Raw genomic sequence first — 23,880 nt, 5'->3', positions numbered from 1 at the left:
CAGTCACATAGTTATCATCAACCAGTTCACAGTTACATAGCTCCAGATTTTTCATCCACTAACAGTTCCCAGTCATTCATCCACCAACACAGCTTTCGTTCACCCATCTACTAAAACAGCACTTTCCGCCCATCCATCAACACATCTGAATATCCGTATTCACTAACTCAAACCAAGAACTCATTCTTCTACTTGCATATGGCTATCATTCACCTATACACCACCACAGATTCCATTTACCCTTTGGTTACTCATAAGCGATCTTCTAATCTTTTTGTACAAATATCCATTGTCATATCTGGTGTAATTCTCATACTAAGAATTTGTAAAAAGTTCTTGAAGTTTACAAAAAATAGCAGTTTCTGCCCTATCTGTTTAAATTTCCAAGGAAAAAAACAATTCAACATTCTCCACAGTCATTCAGCTAATGGAGTCAGACCATACACTGAGGAAATAGCAGAAAGATTGTGGGTGGAAGTGTGGGGAAGGGACAAGGAAGGTGGGGTTACCAGGGTAAGAGTGGGAGAAGCAACACGGGGGCGTTTGCGCCGAGTGCCAGCTATATAAGAACTGGACAACGGATGTTCGGAGTCCCACTCGACCTTACCAACCAGCCTTCGTTGCTTCAAGCACATACCACCTGACCCACTCGTATTCCTACACCTCACCAAAGTAAGACCAGGTGTTCAAACTTGTTTTATAAGTAAAGCTAAGCATTCCAGTTTCCTTTCTGTACAAGAGCCAGAATTAGAGTTTCCTTTTGAAGACCCAGAATTTAAGTTTTACTCTTATGGTCTTATCTACGCTGAAGGAACCATAGGGAAAGTAAACTGTCCTCAGTTTATGGCTTTGGTCTACTGTGCAAGTTTCAATCCCACATTTTAAGAATATGCTTCTTTCACCATATATCAAGCTAAATATTTATGTCAGGGCATTTCTTTTAGTAGTTAAGAAAAATGAAGTAATTCTTTATCCCGTACAAGTAATTTGAAATTAATACACTGACAAAATTATGATGAAATATGATCTTCAGTGGTTAGTTATTAAAGATAAATTATTTATATTGTTACCACTAAAATATTATCTTGTATAGATTTTCAAAACTCTCTCTCTCTCTCTCTCTCTCTCTCTCTCTCTCTCTCTCTCTCTCTCTCTCTCTCTCTCTCTCTCTCTCTTTTTTTGGCATATATTTTACAAAAAGTTTGATATCCCTGCCTCTTAAGGCTTTTTGAAAAACATCTATTTACAGTCTCTCTGTAACTCACTCCACTTTAGACATTACTTTTATATCCCAGAATAAATAGATATCAGATAACGCAATTGCATCATTAAATTGTTATTTGCCAGTTTTAGCATTTTTCTTTCATTTTAAATGACAAGTACGTTTATGTAAAAATAGTGTATTGTAGCCTACTTAGGGAAGCAACAGTCAAAAAACATTTGCATAAAGGTTTATATGAGAAGTTTATATAGATTATTTCCTTATATATTACCTAATAAATTGCGTATTCCCTTATTTCTTAATATATTTTGTATAAAATTCATTATTTAGTTAACTGAGGTACACACTTAGTTATTTCTCTGACAACTATTCCGTTGTTGTGTATTTTTTTTCATACTTAAAGCACCATTTAGCTGTCGAGGTTCGTATTCAATGCAACGTTCTACATTCGTCTATCGTTTTTATTACTCCATTTTCTCAACTAGAAACTCCTTTGGGAAAGCAAACGTAAAATCTAGCATGTCACTAATTTTTCAATGATATATATAGGTAAATTAACTTCAATCATATTAATACAGTATGTATTAAAGGCTGATGTTTATTCTGTAAACTATTCCATAGGTCATAATCTCTCGTTTTTAAATAAAACATCGGTAACTCAGAATACAGTATCTATTTAAACAACCCATTTAACTCTCTCTCTCTCTCTCTCTAAATGATCGGAAGTGCTCCAGTGCTTGGTTTAACAGCCTAAGTTCCATAAGCAAACAGTCAACCAATCTCTCTCGCTCTCTCTCTCTCTAAATGATCGCAAGTGCTCCAGTGCTTGGTTTAACAGCCTAAATTCCATAAGCAACCAGTCAACCAATCTCTCTCTCTCTCTCTCTCTCTCTCTCCTCTCTCCATCTTCTAACATATTTATTCCTTGTTTACAGATGAACCACTCCCTCATCCAACTCCTCGCAGTCGTTGCTGCCATCCTGTCCCTCACAGCTGCCCAAGGCTTCTATGCACAGAGATACGGAAAGAGAGATCAGAAACAAGTTGCAGGTGAGATTTTATGCGTAAATACCTATTCACAAAGGTTAAACCACAAAAATCGTTTAGTATCTTGGGAATAACTTACACCAGAGGGAAATATACCCGACATGCGTTCTGTCACCGCCAGAAATCGAATCCGGGCCTTTCGCTTAGAAACAATGAAAGCCAGTAGACTTTAAAAGTTAACTGTCTTTCGTTGTAAACCAAAATCTCGGGTTCGAATATGCCTGGAAGAATTGATTTGATTTGATTTTCTTGAACACTTGCAAAATGATAGAGTCCAAACCAATTTAGTAAAATCCCATAACATTCAGTCCTCCAATCCTGTACTCGAAATATGTATCTGACGTGAATGCCAAATGAAGGTGATGGAGGAATCAATTAATTAATTTCCTTTACACTTTGCATCAAGATCACAAATAGGCCTCTCATTATTATTGCTTTTTCTTTGCTCTACAACTAGTGCGATCAGGCTTCTATACCAACCGATATGGCCGCTCCTCCCCACCCGAAACCGACTTGCCAGAAGTCAAGATCCGTTCCTCAAGGTTCGTCGGTGGTTCCCGCTATGGCAAGAGGTCTGAAACTGCTCCTGTAGTCCCTGAAATCGCTTCCATTGTTTCTGCAGCTACTGCCGAAGGTGAGATAGATCACAGTTGCCTTCAAGGGAGGGGCATTACCAGCTGATTGGAATCAGAAGTAAATTTAAATGGTGGAAAGAAAGGATATTCTATAGAATATATCTATGTCCAAGACCATAGGATGAAACACTAGTCGAAAGAAGCTCGTGTTGAAGTTTCTTAGTAGAACTGGCACTGAATACAAAAAATTACTTTTTCGAGTGTTTCACAAAAGTGTAAGTTTTTGGATAATTTGCATGCCCCTGAATTGAAAATATCGTTAACAGTAAAGTCCCAGCAGCGTGCAAGAATTAAACAAGCCTAAACAAAACACTAACAGGCTATAACGAGCATAATGGACATTTATGCTTCAAATGATATCTTCGTTTTGCTGATCACTTCCTTGCCATGTTCTCTTCCATGAACCGGGATTGGCTGGCATTACTGCAAATGTATAATAAATTTATCACTGTATGACTTACTTTATCCCTTTATCTCTTTTAGACGATTCAGAAGTCCCTGCTTCTCTCCTCGTTGGTGAATCAACCGTCTGTCTCCTTGTTGATGTTCCCGACATCTACAAATGTTTTAAGTAAGGGATATCTGTCAGAGATTATTGTTCTTCATATAAGTAGCTTATAGGATAGTAGTTCTTGCTTTCATGCTTGTTAGTTTGAGGGTATAATTTAACAGTTTTGCTAAACATTGAAATTATGATGAACAATCCCATCATCTTTAAATAGCTATGATTATCTCTAATAATCCCACAGGAGAATCTTCAATGAAGCTACGAGTAACTAAAAGTCCTCCCCACTCAATGCTGGTCGTGTAGCTGCGTCAAACTACAACTGTTCATGTGCTGAACCAACCCTATGATTGTAAAGAGACAAATTCCTCGTTGAATTTTCTAAATAAGGATTACCAACCATTCTATCCTGTCTTGTGAAATTGTCATCTATATTACAAATGCTAAAATTGGCGTAAAAACGATGCTGTAGTCAAGGTTCCAAACCCGAATGTCTACTAAGTACCACTCGTCCAGGTCCTGCTCTTGTCTAACTACCTCACTGGCTTAAGAATCAAAGTTAAATTCATCAAATCATAGGCAATTTAATTTTAACAGTTAAAATTAAAAGAAAAATCCTTGGTTTATCATAGGGGTTAAAATACTTATGATATTTTCTTTTTAATTGCCCATTCATTTTTTTCACCATTTTGGGTTATAAATGATTTTTGAAAAATTTGGTTGAACCAAGAGTTTCAGCTGAAGTTGAAATAGATACTATAGATTCCTCACCCCCTTCCTCCTCCACACCCCCCCCCCTTTCTCTCTCTCTCTCTCTCTCTCTCTGAGAGATGTTTGTGCTTATATGTGCATAGCTTGCTTGCTTGCTCATATTGTGGTGTTGATTTCTTTGTTGATGGTGTCTTGCCTGTCTATCAGTCTGTTTCCTTTTCCTTAATAACACTTCCTAGAACGATAAGCATGTGGGAATTATTACATAATACATAATTTGATCACTGTTTGTCAATATGTTCCTTATAATTTAAGTTCATCGTAAAATTGTGTTCTTGATTGTCTAATTTCTTCGTTATAAATCGTCCCCTAGTTGTGATAATCCGAATTCGCCACACAGAGCATAAAGCCAAATTTGTGCAATTACTGCTGATTCCATTCATCCATAATGACGCGACACATTGCATCACTCACGTAGAAATATTGCCATTCATTCACAAATAGAGGTGCACATGTGTATAAATGGTCCACATCTCTGCTTCAGATTTTTTTTTAAACTTTGACAATTTGTCCACATAGCACCTATTGAATAAAGTAACGTTGCATGAAATTGGTGAATGCTATCTTAAACTGAGTGGCAATGAAAGTTATGCAACCGAAGACAGAGATTGTGGTTGGTAATTTTTCTTTCAATGGAATGTTTACAACGACGAGGACCCGACCATTTTTATTTTAACGTTGACCTTATATAACACTAGTTGATAGTTATCAATGTGTGATTTTTATCATCCAATTTATCAGAAGGCTGGGTAATAATACACTTGTATATTTCACATTGTATATCCGGATAGGTCGTTGAGGCACACACACAATGTATGAACTTCAATAATAAAAAAAAAATTATTGAAATATTTGTATCATTATTCCAAACTTGTCGTAAGATTTTTTTCTTATGATGATAAATTTGCTTCTGCAAATGTTGCTTTGATGGATTTGAAAGTAGGATGTACAAGGCTCCTCTAAACATAAAAAAAAAAAAAAAATATTTACACCTGGAAGTATGAACTGTTAACATGATATGAAAACATGACCTTCTGACACAGCTTCTGGCTTTATAAGATTTTTCCCCCATATGGGGTGGTGCCGTCAGTGCAACTCATGCGGTGCACTTAAGGTTCTTTGCAGCATGCCTTCGACCCCCAGCTGCAACCCCTTTCGTCCCTTTTACTGTACTTCCTTTCATATTCTCTTTCTTCCATCTTACTTTCCAACCTCTCCTACCAATTGATTCATAGTGCAACTGCGAGGTTGTCCTCCTGTTACACCCTTCAAAACTTTTACTGTCAGTTTCCGTTTCAGCCCTGAAAGACCTCATAGGCCCCGATGCTTAGCCTTTGCCCTAGATTCTACATTCAATTCTATAAGATGGTTCACTATATAAATTAATCAAACCAAATTTACACCATGATCCTAAAATAATCATTTGCAAATCGTACCATCACCACCTCACAAGGGGAACATCTAACCTTAAACCTTTCACCATGTATCATAACTGATGTAACTTGAGAAGAAATTTATGATAAGGAAACTCCTCTGTGGTGGAGGTAACCCATTCCACGACCTCCTCTTAGGGTATCAGGCTGATTTTACCACTGGTAAAATGCTTGTTTCGATATTAGCTTTCCACTATTATTTGTAAATTTTTAAATATTGAATTACATGCGTTAATACTAGGTCTTCTCTGGTCCTTTGTGGCTCTCTGGGTATATCAGTGGAATAGATTTTTTTTGTTTTCTATATCATGACATAACTTTTCCTTAGAAGCATCTGACCCTAGGACAAGTGAAATAACATCATGGAAGAAACAGGAGTTCAGCTAAACGAAACTATCTTTAATATTTCCTCTGTCTATGAATTCTATGCACACGCAGTAAAAGGGTACTTTTGATGTAGCATTTCATAAATACTTGTGTACACGTTAAAAATATAGATGCTATCGTATTTTCCGAGAAGAACTCATCCCTCTAAGCAAGTGGATGACTAGTATGTACACGAACACTCCAGAATAAAAGATGTGTCGTGAGTGAACACCTGCGTGACAAGGTTCTTGCTTATTTCCCCTAAAGGCGAAGGTTATCGTAAGAAGGATCTCCGCTAAACGTCTGTTCGGTCGATATGACGGTGGTAGACGCCAGAATTACACTGGAATATAGACTTAAAGTGGAGCAAGTAAAGGACACGACACACTTTCGCTTGGAGTTGTACAACAATAAATTTCAATTGTTGTTAACTAAGTATTCTACCGCGTTTGGAAAATCAAATACGGGAAATTTTTTCCTTCGCCATCTTATTCCTTTATCATATCTATTGTCTGGGTCCTTGTATAACGACAGACTTCTTTACTCTTAGGCCGTATGGCCTTACTTTTCCTTCAGCTTCATTTCTGAAGAGAATTAGAAAAAAACGACACAGATTAGAACAACTGTGTATACTCGACGAATACACCTTTACTTAACCCCCAAGCTGCCATGGAATTTATGTATAAACTCCATAATATCAGATATACCTTAGATTCAACTCATTAATAGCTTCGTATTGCATGCTTGAGGCATCAGTCTGTGTTTACATACAGATTTAGTATTTGAATAATGAAATATCTATGAGCTCATTTCTTACCAAAGGATGTTAGTATAGTAAAGGGCACTTCTTAGATATGAGCATATTTATTCAAAAGTTGTCAGGAGAGCCTCATCTAATGGAGTTCAATCAAAGCTTTATTTGACGTCTCCATATCAAAAACAATGACGATGAACGATGATCATGGCGGCAATGAAAACGATTTTGCTGATATGAAAGATATTGGTAAAACATTGGTAAAACATGAGAGACATAATCAGTTCGTAAATTGAGAAAGCAGTAACGTTAATAATTATTTTTGTTATTACAAAGTAGTCCAAACGGACAAACGGGTCTCACATTCTCCAGGATCTCTTGGGATTACCTGAAGAGTTTGTCCTTTAGCTGGAGGTTCAAACAGGAGTGATGCAAGTTCGAGGAGCAGTTGGAGAGCTAGATGAGAAGAGACCAAAGGAAGAGGGTGGAAAGTAAAAGGCGGAAAGAAAAAGGTACAAAGCAACACAGCACAGGATCCTAATAAGGGACACTACACAGAACTCCTGGGTACTGTCTGCAGTAGACCTTACAAGATCTACACTATGTGTTAACCCCTAGAGATCAAGGTAACTGGAATAACCGGCCTATAATTGCTGTAAAACAAAACCCTTACATACTTGAGGATAAAATAATGACTAATATCATTCTTACATCAAATGCTATTACAATGACAGGTGTGAGTAATACTTCAAATATATATATATATATATATATATATATATATATATATATATATATATATATATATATATATATATATATATATATATATTTATATATATATAAAGATAAAATCCACAAAGGAAACGGAAACACTGGAGTGCTGTGAGTCCTTTCGACGCTTACGTCCTTTACTTAGCGGTCTGCTAAGTAAAGGACGTAATCGTCGAAAGGCCTCGCAGCACTTTGATGCTTACGTCCTTTACTTAGCAGTCTGCTAAGTAAAGGACGTAAGCGTCGAGGGGCCTCGCAGCACTCCACTGTTTCCGTTTCCTTTGTGGATTTTATCTTTATATATATATATTCATCACGTTCCATATTTTCGTGATTTAGTTATATATATATATATATATATATATATATATATGTGTGTGTGTGTGTGTGTGTGTGTGTGTGTTTTATCTGTGTCTGTGTGCACACTAGCGCGTCTATCTGCCTGGATGCAAATCTTGTTTATGGACTTTTAAATGATTATGCTTATGTATATATACTCGTATATCACAGTACTCATTGCAGAACGATTTTAAGACAGATATATTAGTAAAAATTCTTGGAAATCAATTCTCGTTTATGTAACTAACAAGGAGTTCTTGGTAGAATGGAAGGTGACAACGTCATAGAAACATGTGATAAATAACTCCACTGCTCGCAAATTCACTAAAGCGTAGTAATACTGATCATAGAAATGACTATATTTACAAAAAAGGGAAGAAAAAGGGCATGCACTATACAGAACCGTATTCGTTATATACAAAAATGACATTATCGTTACAGCTCGTCAATTTTTCTTCTCCCTTTCTTCCCTTATCTCCCGATCTCCCTACTCCCACTCCCTCCCCTCCCTCCCTCCCTTATCCCTCCCCCCCGCTGTGCGTATCGTATCAAGGTTTCGTGTCGGCGAGTCAACACGAAAGAAATGATAAGGGCTTGTCTTATACATAGGAAGAGTCTACTGACGTCCCTCACTGAAGAATGATCACATGTGGACACCTCGAACTTGGTCAAGCTCAGTGTTTTTGAAGTTCATTCTTGTAGTTTATTAACTTCTTTCATCATTAGCTCCTTTCATTCTTCTTTTTCAGTTTTGTCATCGTCAAATAAATCGTTTTAAGGGAAACTTCAAAGTGCTGTCATGCACCAATTGATATTATTTTACATAAGCTTATTCCTATGGACGAGTCTCGTTTTAATGGGTTCTGTAAGAACGATTTCAAGAAACTTTTAGATCCAGCGGTGGGGGACACCGTTTTTGTTTTTAATGTTTATTCTTGCTCACAAATTGATGGTATGGCTATGGGCTCTTCACTTGGACCCATCTTCGCCGGTATCTTCATGGGCTCGCTGGAAGAGCACATGCTTGATACTTGTCCCCTTAGTTACCATCCACTATTTTATAAGCGGTATGTGATCGACACATTTGCACTTTTTAGAAGCCAGTTTCACACCGAGAAGTTTTTAGCTTTCATTAATTCATTTCAACCTAATATTAAATTCACGATTGAACACGGACTAACAACCAGTTGCATTTTTTAGATATTTTAATAACGATCGTCTCACGGCTTCGCTACTTCTGTTTTTAGAAAAAAGACATTCGCTGGTCTTGGTACAAATTTTTGTAGTTTTTGTTTTCTTGGTTTTAAGATTAATTCTGTATTAGCCATGCTTCACCGAGCCTTTGCTTTATCCTCTAGTTGGCAATCTTTCCACAATGAAATCACGTTCCTGCAAAAATATTTTACCAGCATCTGCTTTCCCACCCACTTATTCTTTAAACACTTCTCCAAATTTTTAAATAATATTTTTGTTACACGTCATCCTACTCCTCACGTTCCCAAACTACCTTTCCATTCCAGTCTTCCTTTTATTCATGACGCAGTCTTTTATAAAGAATTCCAATCACTAATATCCCGTCATCTCCATGCTGTGAAAATCAACATTATAGCCACAAACCTACTGAATATCGGTAGCCTTTTCAGCTTCAAAGACCGTTTCGATCCTTTGATGACCTCTTGTGTTATTTATAAGTTTATTTGTCCTCGATGTAATCGAGGAACCTATATTGGATCGACACATAGCTTATTTAAAAGTCCGAATCGACAGCCATAGAGCTGTCAGCTATAGAACTGGCACTAAACTTTCAAATCCCGAATATTCCAACATAAGGGATATGCCGATAAATGCAAATATTCTATTCACTACAGAGACTTTAAGGTTTTGGGCAGAGCCTCTAACCATAAACTTTTAACAGTTAATGAATCATTGTTTATTAAAACACTGGTCCCCTCACTAAACACCCATGCCACGTCTGCACCTCTTTATCTCTCGTGAACTATTTATGTTTCTGGTCAGTCCTTCCTCTGCCTCCACACTCAACGGCTGGTCCTTATTCATATTTTTGGCTGTGTTTGTTTTAATGTAGATTATATTGTGTATTTTAATATTTGTCACTTAATTTTATTGTACTAATTAGGTATTATTAATTGTAGCTTGAAAATGATGCCTGCTTATTGTCTTCGAAACGTTGCGATTGAATAAATATGACTTTCTTGACCTACTGGTGTGCTTCTCCTGCCTTCATTGTATTGCTGGGTTTCGAGAAACCTCCGTCTGTTGAATATATATATATATATATATATATATATATATATATATATATATATATATATATATATATATATATATTACATACATACACACACCTATTATATATATATATATATAAATTATATGTATATATATAATATATATATATATATATATATATATATATATATACAGATATATATATATATATATATATATATATATGTATATATATATATATATATATATATATATATATATATATATATATATATATATATATATATATATGCACACACACACACATATATATATATATATTCATTTATTTGTATATAAATGAACCCGAGTAGCAGACGAAACCTGAATCCTACTTTAATTCCATCTGGTAAACTCGTGTTGCTGACTATATTTGTCTGGGGGATGATGTTTTCAGTTGTTTTGGGCGACATCAGACATTAATGGATTAGTAGCATAGATTGGTTGAAAGGTTAGACTAATGGTATCTGCATGACATAATTTTTTTTATATATATGAAATAACCGAAGCATTTTTTAGGTATATTTTTATACTGGAAACTGCAATATAAAATCTAATATATAAAATATGAGCAATAATATAACTTCCTGCAAATGAAAAGGAAAGGGAATATAAATATACATTAGTCGATTAAGGAACTGGTATGACAAAGCTAGACGTGAATTTGTACAGCCTCATCCACTAATACAAAGCTCATATTCGCCGTTCAAGTTCACATTACTTTATCCGTCCACGATCACAAAGCTCCCTTTCACTCATCCACAATCTCGCACCTGCAATTTTTCCCTCCACATTATGATTATTATTTCAGTAGATGAAACCTGTTCACATGGAACAAGCACACAGAGGCCATTGACTTGAGATTCAGGCTTCCAAAAAACGTTCGTTTCAACCTCCCACAGCAGATCCCACTGTAGCAGTAACTGATCATGATTCAGAGCAAGTGATTTTTTCATTGCCCTTGGGGAGACGCGAACCCGCAACATCTGAGTGGCATACGACACTAACCACTATACCAGCGGACCAGTATAACACAACTTTTCCATTCAAAATGGCAAAAATCCCTATTCCGTTATCCACTAAGACACACACACACCTCATTCACACATCCACAGTTACATAATTATTATCAATCAGTCCACAGTTACATAGCTCCAAATCTTTCATCCACTAACAGTTCCCAGTCATTCATCCACTAACACAGCTTTCATTCATCCATCCACTAAAAAACAGCACTTTCCACCCATCCATCAGCACATTTAAATATCCATATTAACTAACTCAAACTCTCTACTCATTCTTCTACTTACATATAGTTATCACTCACCTATTCACCACCACAGCTTCCATTTACCCTTTGGTTACTCATATGCGATCTTCTAAATTTTTTGTACAAATATCCATCGTCAAATCTGGTGTCATTCTCGTACTAAGAGTTTGTAAAAAGTTCTTGAAATTTACATAAAATATCAGTTTCTGTCCTATCTGTTTAAATTTCCAAGGAAAAAAAACAATTCAACATTCTCAACAGTCATTCAACTAATGGAGTCAGACCATACACTGTGGAAATAGCAGAAAGATTGTGGGTGGAAGTGTGGGGAAGGGACAAGGAAGGTGGGGTTACCAGGGTAAGAGTGGGAGAAGCAACACGGGGCGTTTGCGCCGAGTGCCAGCTATATAAGAACTGGACAACGGATGTTCGGAGTCCCACTCGACCTTACCAACCAGCCTTCGTTGCTTCAAGCACATACCACCTGACCCACTCGTATTCCTACACCTCACCAAAGTAAGACCAGGTGTTCAAACTTGTTTTATAAGTAAAGCTAAGCATTCCAGTTTCCTTTCTGTACAAGAGCCAGAATTAGAGTTTCCTTTTGAAGACCCAGAATTTAAGTTTTACTCTTATGGTCTTATCTACGCTCAAGGAACCATAGGGAAAGTAAACTGTCCTCAGTTTATGGCTTTGGTCTACTGTGCAAGTTTCAATCCCACATTTTAAGAATGTGCTTCTTTCATCATATATCAAGCTAAATATTTATGTCAGGGCATTTCTTTTAGTAGTTAAGAAAAATGAAGTAATTCTTTATCCCGTACAAGTAATTTGAAATTAATACACTGACAAAATTATGATGAAATATGATCTTCAGTGGTTAGTTATTAAAGATAAATTATTTATATTGTTACCACTAAAATATTATCTTGTATAGATTTTCAAAACTCTCTCTCTCTCTCTCTCTCTCTCTCTCTCTCTCTCTCTCTCATTTTTGGCATATATTTTACAAAAAGTTTGATATCCCTGCCTCTTAAGGCTTTTTGAAAAACATCTATTTACAGTCTCTCTGTAACTCACTCCACTTCAGACATTACTTTTATATCCCAGAATAAATAGATATCAGATAACGCAATTGCATCATTAAATTGTTATTTGCCAGTTTTAGCATTTTTCTTTCATTTTAAATGACAAGTACGTTTATGTAAAAATAGTGTACTGTAGCCTACTTAGGGAAGCAACAGTCAAAAAACATTTGCATAAAGGTTTATATGAGAAGTTTATATAGATTATTTCCTTATATATTACCTAATAAATTACGTATTCCCTTATTTCTTAATATATTTTGTATAAAATTCATTATTTAGTTAACTGAGGTACACACTTAGTTATTTCTCTGACAACTATTCCGTTGTTGTATATTTTTTTTCATACTTAAAGCACCATTTAGCTGTCGAGGTTCGTATTCAATGCAACGTTCTACATTCGTCTATCGTTTTTATTACTCCATTTTCTCAACTAGAAACTCCTTTGGGAAAGCAAACGTAAAATCCAGCATGTCACTAATTTTTCAATGATATATATAGGTAAATTAACTTCAATCATATTAATACAGTATGTATTAAAGGCTGATGTTTATTCTGTAAACTATTCCATAGGTCATAATCTCTCGTTTTCAAATAAAACATCGGTAACTCAGAATACAGTATCTATTTAAACAACCCATTTAACTCTCTCTCTCTCTCTCTAAATGATCGGAAGTGCTCCAGTGCTTGGTTTAACAGCCTAAGTTCCATAAGCAAACAGTCAACCAATCTCTCTCGCTCTCTCTCTCTAAATGATCGCAAGTGCTCCAGTGCTTGGTTTAACAGCCTAAATTCCATAAGCAACCAGTCAACCAATCTCTCTCTCTCTCTCTCTCTCTCTCTCTCTCTCTCTCTCTCTCTCTCTCATCTTCTAACATATTTATTCCTTGTTTACAGATGAACCACTCCCTCATCCAACTCCTCGCAGTCGTTGCTGCCATCCTGTCCCTCACAGCTGCCCAAGGCTTCTATGCACAGAGATACGGAAAGAGAGATCAGAAACAAGTTGCAGGTGAGATTTTATGCGTAAATACCTATTCACAAAGGTTAAACCACAAAAATCGTTTAGTATCTTGGGAATAACTTACACCAGAGGGAAATATACCCGACATGCGTTCTGTCACCGCCAGAAATCGAATCTGGGCCTTTCGCTTAGAAACAATGAAAGCCAGTAGACTTTAAAAGTTAGCTGTCTTTCGTTGTAAACCAAAATCTCGGGTTCGAATATGCCTGGAAGAATTGATTTGATTTGATTTTCTTGAACACTTGCAAAATGATAGAGTCCAAACGAATTTAGTAAAATCCCATAACATTCAGTCCTCCAATCCTGTACTCGAAATATGTATCTGACGTGAATGCCAAATGAAGGTGATGGAGGAATCAATTAATTAATTTCCTTTACACTTTTGCATCAAGATCACAAATAGGCCTCTCATTATTATTGCTTTTTCTTTGCTCTACACCTAGTGCGATCAGGCTTCTATACCAACCGATATGGCCGCTCCTCCCCACCTGAAACCGACTTGCCAGAAGTCAAGATCCGTTCCTCAAGGTTCGTCGGTGGTTCCCGCTATGGCAAGAGGTCTGAAACTGCTCCTGTAGTCCCTGAAATCGCTTCCATTGTTTCTGCAGCTACTGCCGAAGGTGAGATAGATCACAGTTGCCTTCAAGGGAGGGGCATTACCAGCTGATTGGAATCAGAAGTAAATTTAAATGGTGGAAAGAAAGGATATTCTATAGAATATATCTATGTCCAAGACCATAGGATGACAACACTAGTCGAAAGAAGCTCGTGTTGAAGTTTCTTAGTACAACTGGCACTGAATACAAAAAATTACTTTTTCGAGTGTTTCACAAAAGTGTAAGTTTTTGGATAATTTGCATGCCCCTGAATTGAAAATATCGTTAACAGTAAAGTCCCAGCAGCGTGCAAGAATTAAACAAGCCTAAACAAAACACTAACAGGCTATAACAAGCATAATGGACATTTATGCTTCAAATGATATCTTCGTTTTGCTGATCACTTCCTTGCCATGTTCTCTTCCATGAACCGGGATTGGCTGGCATTACTGCAAATGTATGATATCACTGTATGACTTACTTTATCCCTTTATCTCTTTTAGACGATTCAGAAGTCCCTGCTTCTCTCCTCGTTGGTGAATCAACCGTCTGTCTCCTTGTTGATGTTCCCGACATCTACAAATGTTTTAAGTAAGTGATATCTGTCAGAGATTATTGTTCTTCATATAAGTATCTTATAGGATAGTAGTTCTTGCTTTCATGCTTGTTAGTTTGAGGATATAATTCAACAGTTTTGCTAAACATTGAAATTATGATGAACAATCCCATCATCTTTAAATAGCTATGATTATTTCTAATAATCCCACAGGAGAATCTTCAATGAAGCTACGAGTAACTAAAACTCCTCCACACTCAATGCTGGTCGTGTAGCTGCGTCAAACTACAACTGTGCATGTGCTGAACCAACCCTATGATTCTAAAGAGAAAATTCCTCGTTGAATTTTCTAAATAAGGATTACCAACCAATCTATCCTGTCTTGTCAAACTGTCATCTATATTACCAATGCTAAAATTGGCGTAAAAACGATGCCGTAGTCAAGGTTCCAAACCCGAATGTCTACTAAGTACCACTCGTCCAGGTCCTGCTCTTGTCTAACTACCTCACTGACTTAAGAATCAAAGTTAAATTCATCAAATCATATGCAGTTTAATTTTAACAGTTAAAATTAAAAGAAAAATCCTTGGTTTATCACGGGGGTTAAAATACTTATGATATTTTCTTTTTAATTGCCCATTCATTTTTTTCACCATTTTGGGTTATAAATAATTTTTGAAAAATTTGGTTGAACCATGAGTTTCAGCTGAAGTTGAAATAGATACTTTAGATTACGCACCCCCTTCCCCCTCCACACACCCCCCCTCTTTCTCTCTCTCTCTGAGAGATGTTTGTGCTTATATGTGCATAGCTTGCTTGCTTGCTCATATTGTGGTGTTGATTTCTTTGTTGATAGTGTCTTGCCTGTCTATCAGTCTGTTTCCTTTTCCTTAATAACACTTCCTAGAATGATAAACATATGGAAATTATTACATAATACATAATTTGATGATTGTTTGCCAATACGTTCCTTATAATTTAAGTTCATCGTAAAATTGTGTTCTTGATTGTCTAATTTCTTCGTTATAAATCGTCCCCTAGTTGCGATAATCCGAAATCGCCACACAGAGCATAAAGCCAAATTTATGCAATTACTGCTGATTCCATTCATCCATATTGCATCACTCACCTAGAAATATTGCCATTCATTCACAAATAGAGGTGGACGTGCGTATAAATGGTTCACATCTCTACTTCAGATTTTTTTTGAAAACTCTTTTACAATTTGTCCGCATAGCAACTATTGAATAAAGTAACGTTGCATGAAATTGGTGAATGCTATCTTAAACTGAGTGGCAATGAAAGTTATGCAACCGAGGACAGAGATAGCGGTTGGTAATTTTTCTTTCAATGGAATATCTACAACGACGAAGACCCGACCATTTTTATTTTAACGTTGACCTTATATAACACAAGTTGATAGTTATCAATGTGTGATTTTTATCATCCATTTTATCAGTGAAGGCTGGGTAATAATACACTTGTATATTTCACATTGTATATCCGGATAGGTGGTTGAGGCACACACACAATGTATGAACTTCAATAATAAAAAAAAAAAAATTATTGAAATATTTGTATTATTATTCCAAACTTGGTGGTAAGATTTTTTCTTATGATGATAAATTTGCTTCTGCAAATGTCGTTTTGATGGATTTAAAAGTAGGATGTACAAGGCTCCTCTAAACATAAAAAAAAAATATATTTACACCTGGAAGTATGAACTGTTAACATGATATGAAAACATGACCTTATGACACAGCTTATGACTTTATAAGATTTTTCCCCCATATGGGGTGGTGCCGTCAGTGCACCTCATGCGGTGCACTGCAGGCATTACTTAAGGTTCTTTGCAGCATGCCTTCGACCCTAGCTGCAACCCCTTTCGTCCCTTTTACTGTACTTCCTTTCATATTATCTTTCTTCCATCTTACTTTCCAACCTCTCCTAACAATTGATTCATAGTGCAACTGTGAGGTTGTCCTCCTGTTACACCTTTCAAAACTTTTACTGTCAGTTTCCGTTTCAGCCCTGAAAGACCTCATAGGCCCCGATGCTTAGCCTTTGCCCTAGATTCTATATTCAATTCTATAAGATGGTTCATATATAAATTAACCAAACCAAATTTACACCATGATCCTAAAATAATCATTTGCAAATCGTCACATCACCACCTCACAACGGGAACATATGATCTTAAACCTTTCACCATGTATCATAACTGATGTAACTTGAGAAGAAATTTATGATAAGGAAACTCCTCTGTGGTGGAGGTAACCCGTTCCACGACCTCCTCAGGCTGATTTTACCATTGGTAAAATGTTTGTTTCGATATTAGTTTTCCACTATTATTTGTAAATTTTTAAATATTGAATTACATGCGTTAATGCTAGGTCCTCTCTGGTCCTTTGTGGCTCTCTGGGTATATCAGTGGAATAGATTTTTTTTTTTTTTTTATATCATGACATAACTTTTCCTTTCAAGCATCTGACCCTAGGACAAGTGTAATAACATCTTGGAAGAAACAGGAGTTCAGCTAAACGAAACTATTTTTAATATTTCCTCTGTCTATGAATTCTATGCACACGCAGTAAAAGGATACTTTTGATGTAGCATTTCATAAATACTTGCGTACACGTTAAAAATATAGATGCTATCGTATTTTCCGAGAAGAACTCATCCCTCTAAGCAAGTGGATGACTAGTATGTACACGAACACTCCAGAATAAAAGATGTGTCGTGAGTGAACACCTGCGTGACAAGGTTCTTGCCTATTTCCCCTAAAGGCGAAGGTTATCGTAAGAAGGATCTCCGCTAAACGTCTGTTCGGTCGATATGGTGGTGGTAGTTGCCAGAATTACACTAGAATATAGTGAAGCAAATAGAGGACACGACACACTTTCGCTTGAAGTTGTACAAAAATAAATTTCAATTGTTGTTAACTAAGTATTCTACCGTGTTTGGAAAATCAAATACGTGAAATTTTTTCCTTCGTCATCATATTCCTTTATCATATCTATTGCCTGGGTCCTTGTATAACGATGGAGTTATATACTCTTAGGCCGTATGGCCTTACTTTTCCTTCAGCTTCATTTCTGAAGAGAATTAGAAAAAAACGACACAGAGTAAAACAACTGCGTATACTCGACGAATACAGCTTTACTTAACCCCCAAGCTGCCATGGAATTTGTGTATAAACTCCATTTCAGATATACCTTAGCTTTAACTCATTAATAGCTTCGTATTGCATGCTTGAGGCGTCAGTCTGTGTTTACATACAGATTTAGTATTTGAATAATAAAATATCTATGAGCTCATTCCTTACCAAAGGATGCTAGTATAGAAAAGGGCACTTCTTAGATATGACCATATTTATTCAAAAGTTGTCAGGAGAGCCTCGTCTAATGGAGTTCAATCAAAGCTTTATTTGACGTCTCAATATCAAAAACAATGACGATGAACGATGATCATGGCGGCAATGAAAACGATGATTAATATAGATGAGGGTGATGGCAGAAACACATCTTATTCATACACACGTAAAAGAAACATTTTGCTGATATGAAAGATATTGGTAAAACATTGGTAAAACAAGAGAGACATAATCAGTTAGTAAATTGAGAGAGTAGTAATGTTAATTATTATTTTTGTTATTACAAGGTAGCTCAAATAGACAAACGAGTCTCACATTCTCCAAGATCTCTTAGGGATTACCTGAAGGGTTTGTCCTTTAGCTGGAGGTTCAAACTGGAGTGATGCAAGTTCGAGGAGCAGTTGGAGAGCTAGATGAGAAGAGACCAAAGGAAGAGGGTGGAAAGTAAAAGGCGGAAAGAAAAAGGTACAAAGCAACACAGCACAGGATCCTAATAAGGGACACTACACAGAACTCTTGGGTACTGTCTGCAGTAGACCTTACAAGATTTACACTATGTGTTAACCCCTAGAGACCAAGGTAACTGGAATAACTGGCCTATAATTGCTGTAAAACAAAACCCTTACATACTTGAGGATAAAATAATGACTAACATCATTCTTTCATCAGATGCTATTACAATGACAGGTGTGAGTAATACTTCAAATATATATATATATATATATATATATATATATATATATATATATATATATATATATATATAAAGATAAAATCCACGAAGGAAATGGAAACACTGGAGTGCTGCGAGGCCTTTCGTCGATTACGTTCTTTACTTAGCAGTCTGCTAAGTAAAGGACGTAATCGACGAAAGGCCTCGCAGCACTCCACTTTTTCCGTTTCTTCGCGGATTTTATCTTTATTTATATATATTCATCACGTTCCATATTTTAGTGATTTAGTTATGCATATATATATATACTGTATGTATATATATATATATATATATATATATATATATATATATATATATATATATATATATATATATATATATATACTGTATGTATATATATTTATATATATATATATATATATATATATATATATATATATATATATATATATATATATATATATATATATATATATATATATATGTGTGTGTGTGTGTGTGTGTGTGTGTGTGTGTGTGTGTGTGATATCTGCCTGTGTGCACACTAGCGCATCTATCTGCCTGGATGCAAATCTTATTTATGGACTTTTAAATGATTATGCTTATGTATATATATATCACAGTACTCAATGCAAAACGATTTTAAGACAGATATATTAGTAAAAATTCTTGGAAATTAATTCTCGTTTATGTAACTAAGAAGGAGTTCTTGGCAGATTGAAAAACGACAATGTCATAGAAACATGTGATAAATAACTCCACTTCTCGCAAATTCACTAAAGCGCAGTAATACTGATGACAGAAATGACTATGTTTACAAAAAAAGAAAGAAAAAGGTCATGCACTATACAAAACCGTATTCGTTATATACAAAAATGACATCATCGTTACAGCTCGTCAATTTTTCTTCTCCCTTTCTTCCCTTATCTCCCTAACTCCCTACTCCCACTCCCTCCCCTCCCTCCCTTATCCCTCCTCCCCGCTCTGCGTATCGTATCAGGGTTTCGTGTCGGCGAGTCAACACGAAAGAAATGATAAGGGCTTCTCTTATACATAGGAAGAGTCTACTGACGTCCCTCACTGAAGAATGATCGCATGTGGACACCTCGAACTTGGTCAAGCTCAGTGTTTTTGAAGTTCATTCTTGTAGTTTATTAACTTCTTTCATCATTAGCTCCTTTCAGTCTTCTTTTTCAGTTTTGTCACCGTCAAATAAATCGTTTTAAGGGAAACTTCAAAGTGCTGTCATGCACCAATTGATATTATTTTACATAACCTTTTTTCTATAGATGAGTCTCGTTTTAATGCGTTCTGTAAGAACAATTTCAAGAAACTTTTAGATCTAGCAGTGGGGGACACCGTTTTTGTTTTTGATGTTTATTCTTGCTCACAAATTGATGGTATGGCTATGGGCTCTCCACTTGGACCCATCTTCGCCGGTATCTTCATGTGCTCTCTGGAGGAGCACATGCTTGATACTTGTCCCCTTAGTTACCATCCACTATTTTATAAGCGGTATGTGGACGACACATTTGCACTTTTTAGAAGTCAGTTTGACGCCGAGAAGTTTTTAGCTCTCATTAATTCATTTCATCCTAATATTAAATTCACGACTAACAACCAGTTAAATTTTTTGGTTATTTTAATAACACGATCCTCTCACGGCTTCGCTACTTCTGTTTTAAGAAAAAAGACATTCACTGGTCTTGGTACAAATCTTTGTAGTTTTTGTTCTCTTGATTTTAAGATTAATTCCGTATTAGCCATGCTTCACCGAGCCTTTGTTTTGTCCTCTAGTTGGCAAGCTTTCCACAATGAAATCACGTTCCTGCAAAAATACTTTACCAGCAACTGCTTTCCCACCCACTTATTCTTTAAACACGTCTCCAAATTTTTAAATAATATTTTTGTTCCATGTCATCCTACTCCTCACGATCCCAAACTACCTTTCCATTCCAGTCTTCCTTTTATTCATGACGCAATCTTTTATAAAGAATTCCAATCACTAATATCCCGTCATCTCCATGCTGTGAAAATCAACATTATAGCCACAAACCTACTGAATATCGGTAGCCTTTTCAGCTTCAAAGACCGTTTCGATCCTTTGATGACCTCTTGTGTTATTTATAAGTTTACTTGTCCTCGACGTAATCGAGGGACCTATATTGGATCGACACATAGCTTATTTAAAAGTCCGAATCGACAGCCATAGAGCTGTCAGCTATAGAACTGGCACTAAACTTTCAAATCCCGAATATTCCAACATAAGGGATCATGCCGATAAATGCAAATATTCTATTCACTACAAAGACTTTAAGGTTTTGGGCAGAGCCTCTAACCATAAACTTTTAACAGTTCATGAATCATTGTTTATTAAAACACTGGTCCCCTCACTGAACACCCATGCAACGTCTGCACCTCTTTATCTCTCGTGAACTGTTTATGTTTCTGGTCAGTCCTTCCTCTGCCTCCACACTCAACGCTTGGTCCTTATTCATATTTTTGACTGTGTTTGTTTTAATGTAGATTATATTGTGTATTTTAATATTTGTCACTTAATTTTATTGTACTAATTAGGTATTATTAATTGTAGCTTGAAAATCATGCTTGCTTACTGACTTCGAAACGTTGCGATTGAATAAATATGACTTTCTTGACCTTCTGGTGTGCTTCTCCTGCCTTCATTGTATTGCTGGGTTTCGAGAAACCTCCGCCTGTTTAATATATATATATATATATATATATATATATATATATATATATATATATATATATATATATATATATATATATATATATATATATATACATATAATATATATGCACACACACACACACACACACACATATATATATATATATATATATATATATATATATATATATATATATATATATATGTGTGTGTGTGTGTGTGTGTGTATATATATATATGTATAAATATATATATACACAGTATATATATATATATATATATATATATATATATATATATATATATATATATATATATTCATTTATTTGTATATAAATGAACCTGAGTAGCAGATGAAACCTGAATCCTACTTTAATTCCATCTGGTAAACTCGTGTTGCTGACAATATTTGTCTGGGGATGATGTTTTCAGTTGTTTTGGGCGACATCAGACATTAATGAATTAGTAGCATAGATTGGTTGAAAGGTTAGACTAATGGTATCTGCATGACAATTTTTTTTTATATATTTGAAATAACCGAAGCATTTTTTATGAATATTCTTACACTGGAAACTGCAATATAAAATCTACTATATAAAATCTGAGCAATAATATAACTTCCTGCAAATGAAAAGGAAAGGGAATATAAATATACATTAGTCGATTAAGGAACTGGTATGACAAAGCTAGACGTGAATTTGTACAGCCTCATCCACTGATACAAAGCTCTTATTCCCTGTTCAAGTTCACATTACTTTATCCGTCCATGATCACAAAGCTCCCTTTCACTCATCCACGGTCCCACACCTGCAGTTTTTCCCCCTACATTATGATTATTATTTCAGTAGATGAAACCTGTTCACATTGAACAAGCACACAGAGGCCATTAACTTGAGATTCAAGCTTTCAAAGAATGTTGGTTTCAACCTCCCACAGCAGACCCCACACTGCAGCAGTAACAAATCATGATACAGAGCAAGTGGTTTTTCATTGCCCTTGGGGAGACGCGAACCAGCAACATCTGAGTGGCAATCCACAACACCAACCACTATACCAGCGGACCAGTATAACACAACTTTTCCATTCACAGTGGCATAAATGCCTATTCCGTTATCCACTAACACACACACACCTCATTCACCTCATTCACACATCCACAGTTACTAGTTATCATCAACCAGTCCACAGTTACATAGCTCCAAATCTTTCATCCACTAACAGTTCCCAGTCATTCATCCACTAACACAGCTTTCCTTCATCCATCCACTAAAAAACAGCACTTTCTACCCATCCATCAGCACATTTGAATATCCATATTCATTAACTCAAACTTCCTACTCATTCTCCTACTTACATATAGCTATCACTCACCTATCCACCACCACAGCTTCCATTTACCTTTCAGTTACTCATATACGATCTTCTAAATTTTTTGTTCGAATATCCATTGTCAAATCTGGTGTCATTCTCATACTAAGAGTTTGTAAAAAGTTCTTGAAATTTACAAAAAATATCAGTTTCTGTGCTATCTGTTTAAATTTCCAAGGAAAAAAACAATTCAACATTCTCAACAGTCATCCAACCAATGGAGTTAGACCAAACACTGTGGAAATAGCAGAAGGATTGTGGGTGGAAGTGTGGGGAAGGGACAAGGAAGGTGGGGTTACCAGGGTAAGAGTGGGAGAAGCAACACGGGGGCGTTTGCGCCGAGTGCCAGCTATATAAGAACTGGACGACGGATGTTCGGAGTCCCACTCGACCTTACCAACCAGCCTTCGTTGCTTCAAGCACATACCACCTGACCCACTCGTATTCCTACACCTCAGCAAAGTAAGACCTGGTGTTCAAACTTGCTTTCTAAGTAAAGATAAGTATTCTAGTTTCCTTTCTGTACAAGGGCCAGAATTCGAATGTCCTTTTGAAGACCCAGAATTTAAGTTTTACTTTTATGATCTTGTCTACGCTCAAGGAACCAGAGGGAAAATAAACTGTCTTCAGTTTATGGGTTTGGTCTATTATACAAGTTTCAATCCCACATTTTAAGAATGTGGTTCTTTCACCATATATCAAACCAAATATTTATGTCAGGGTATTTTTTTTAGTAGTTAAGAAAAATAAGGTAATTATTTATCCCGTTCAAGTAATTTCAAATTAATACACTAACAAAATTATGAAGAAATATGATCTCCAATTGTTAGTTATTAAACGTAAATTACTTATATTGTTACCATTAAAAGATCATCGTGTGTAAATTTTCAAAACTCTCTCTCTCTCTCTCTCTCTCTCTCTCTCTCTCTCTCTCTCTCTCTCTCTCTCTTATTTTTGGCATATATTTTACAAATAGTTTGATACCCCTGGATATTAAGGCTTTTTGAAAAACATATCTTTACACGATTTCCTCAGTCTCTCTGTAACTCACTCCACTTCGGACATTAGTTAGTTTTATACCCCAGAATAAATAGATATCAAG

General features: G+C 35.9%; 2 protein-coding genes across 2 annotated transcripts; both read left to right on the top strand.

The window, feature by feature from the left end:
• The first annotated feature begins 519 nt into the window (after window positions 1-519).
• Window positions 520-5,029, top strand: LOC136847577 (uncharacterized). Its single transcript, XM_067119300.1, has 5 exons — window positions 520-672; window positions 2,158-2,272; window positions 2,727-2,903; window positions 3,388-3,475; window positions 3,654-5,029. Exons 2-5 carry the CDS (start codon window positions 2,158-2,160, stop codon window positions 3,682-3,684), a joined length of 411 nt encoding a protein of 136 aa, XP_066975401.1. The 5' UTR covers window positions 520-672; the 3' UTR covers window positions 3,685-5,029.
• Window positions 5,030-11,834: 6,805 nt separating this feature from the next.
• Window positions 11,835-15,425, top strand: LOC136847576 (uncharacterized). Its single transcript, XM_067119299.1, has 5 exons — window positions 11,835-11,921; window positions 13,388-13,502; window positions 13,958-14,134; window positions 14,614-14,701; window positions 14,880-15,425. Exons 2-5 carry the CDS (start codon window positions 13,388-13,390, stop codon window positions 14,908-14,910), a joined length of 411 nt encoding a protein of 136 aa, XP_066975400.1. The 5' UTR covers window positions 11,835-11,921; the 3' UTR covers window positions 14,911-15,425.
• Window positions 15,426-23,880: the final 8,455 nt, after the last annotated feature.

This window comes from Macrobrachium rosenbergii, chromosome 17 (assembly GCF_040412425.1).
Source record: "Macrobrachium rosenbergii isolate ZJJX-2024 chromosome 17, ASM4041242v1, whole genome shotgun sequence".
In the NCBI taxonomy this organism is placed as follows: Eukaryota; Metazoa; Arthropoda; class Malacostraca; order Decapoda; family Palaemonidae; genus Macrobrachium; species Macrobrachium rosenbergii.
Note: the sequence above shows the minus strand (reverse complement) of the source record. Positions and strands in the feature narration are given on the sequence as shown.

Excerpts from the sequence above, each read along its gene's own strand:
- LOC136847577 (XM_067119300.1), top strand. The coding sequence starts at position 2,158 with ATGAACCACTCCCTCATCCAACTCCTCGCAGTCGTTGCTGCCATCCTG. Across the intron at positions 2,273-2,726 it reads AGATCAGAAACAAGTTGCAG|TGCGATCAGGCTTCTATACC; the intron begins GTGAGATTTTAT and ends CTCTACAACTAG. Across the intron at positions 2,904-3,387 it reads TTCTGCAGCTACTGCCGAAG|ACGATTCAGAAGTCCCTGCT; the intron begins GTGAGATAGATC and ends TATCTCTTTTAG.
- LOC136847576 (XM_067119299.1), top strand. The coding sequence starts at position 13,388 with ATGAACCACTCCCTCATCCAACTCCTCGCAGTCGTTGCTGCCATCCTG. Across the intron at positions 13,503-13,957 it reads AGATCAGAAACAAGTTGCAG|TGCGATCAGGCTTCTATACC; the intron begins GTGAGATTTTAT and ends CTCTACACCTAG. Across the intron at positions 14,135-14,613 it reads TTCTGCAGCTACTGCCGAAG|ACGATTCAGAAGTCCCTGCT; the intron begins GTGAGATAGATC and ends TATCTCTTTTAG.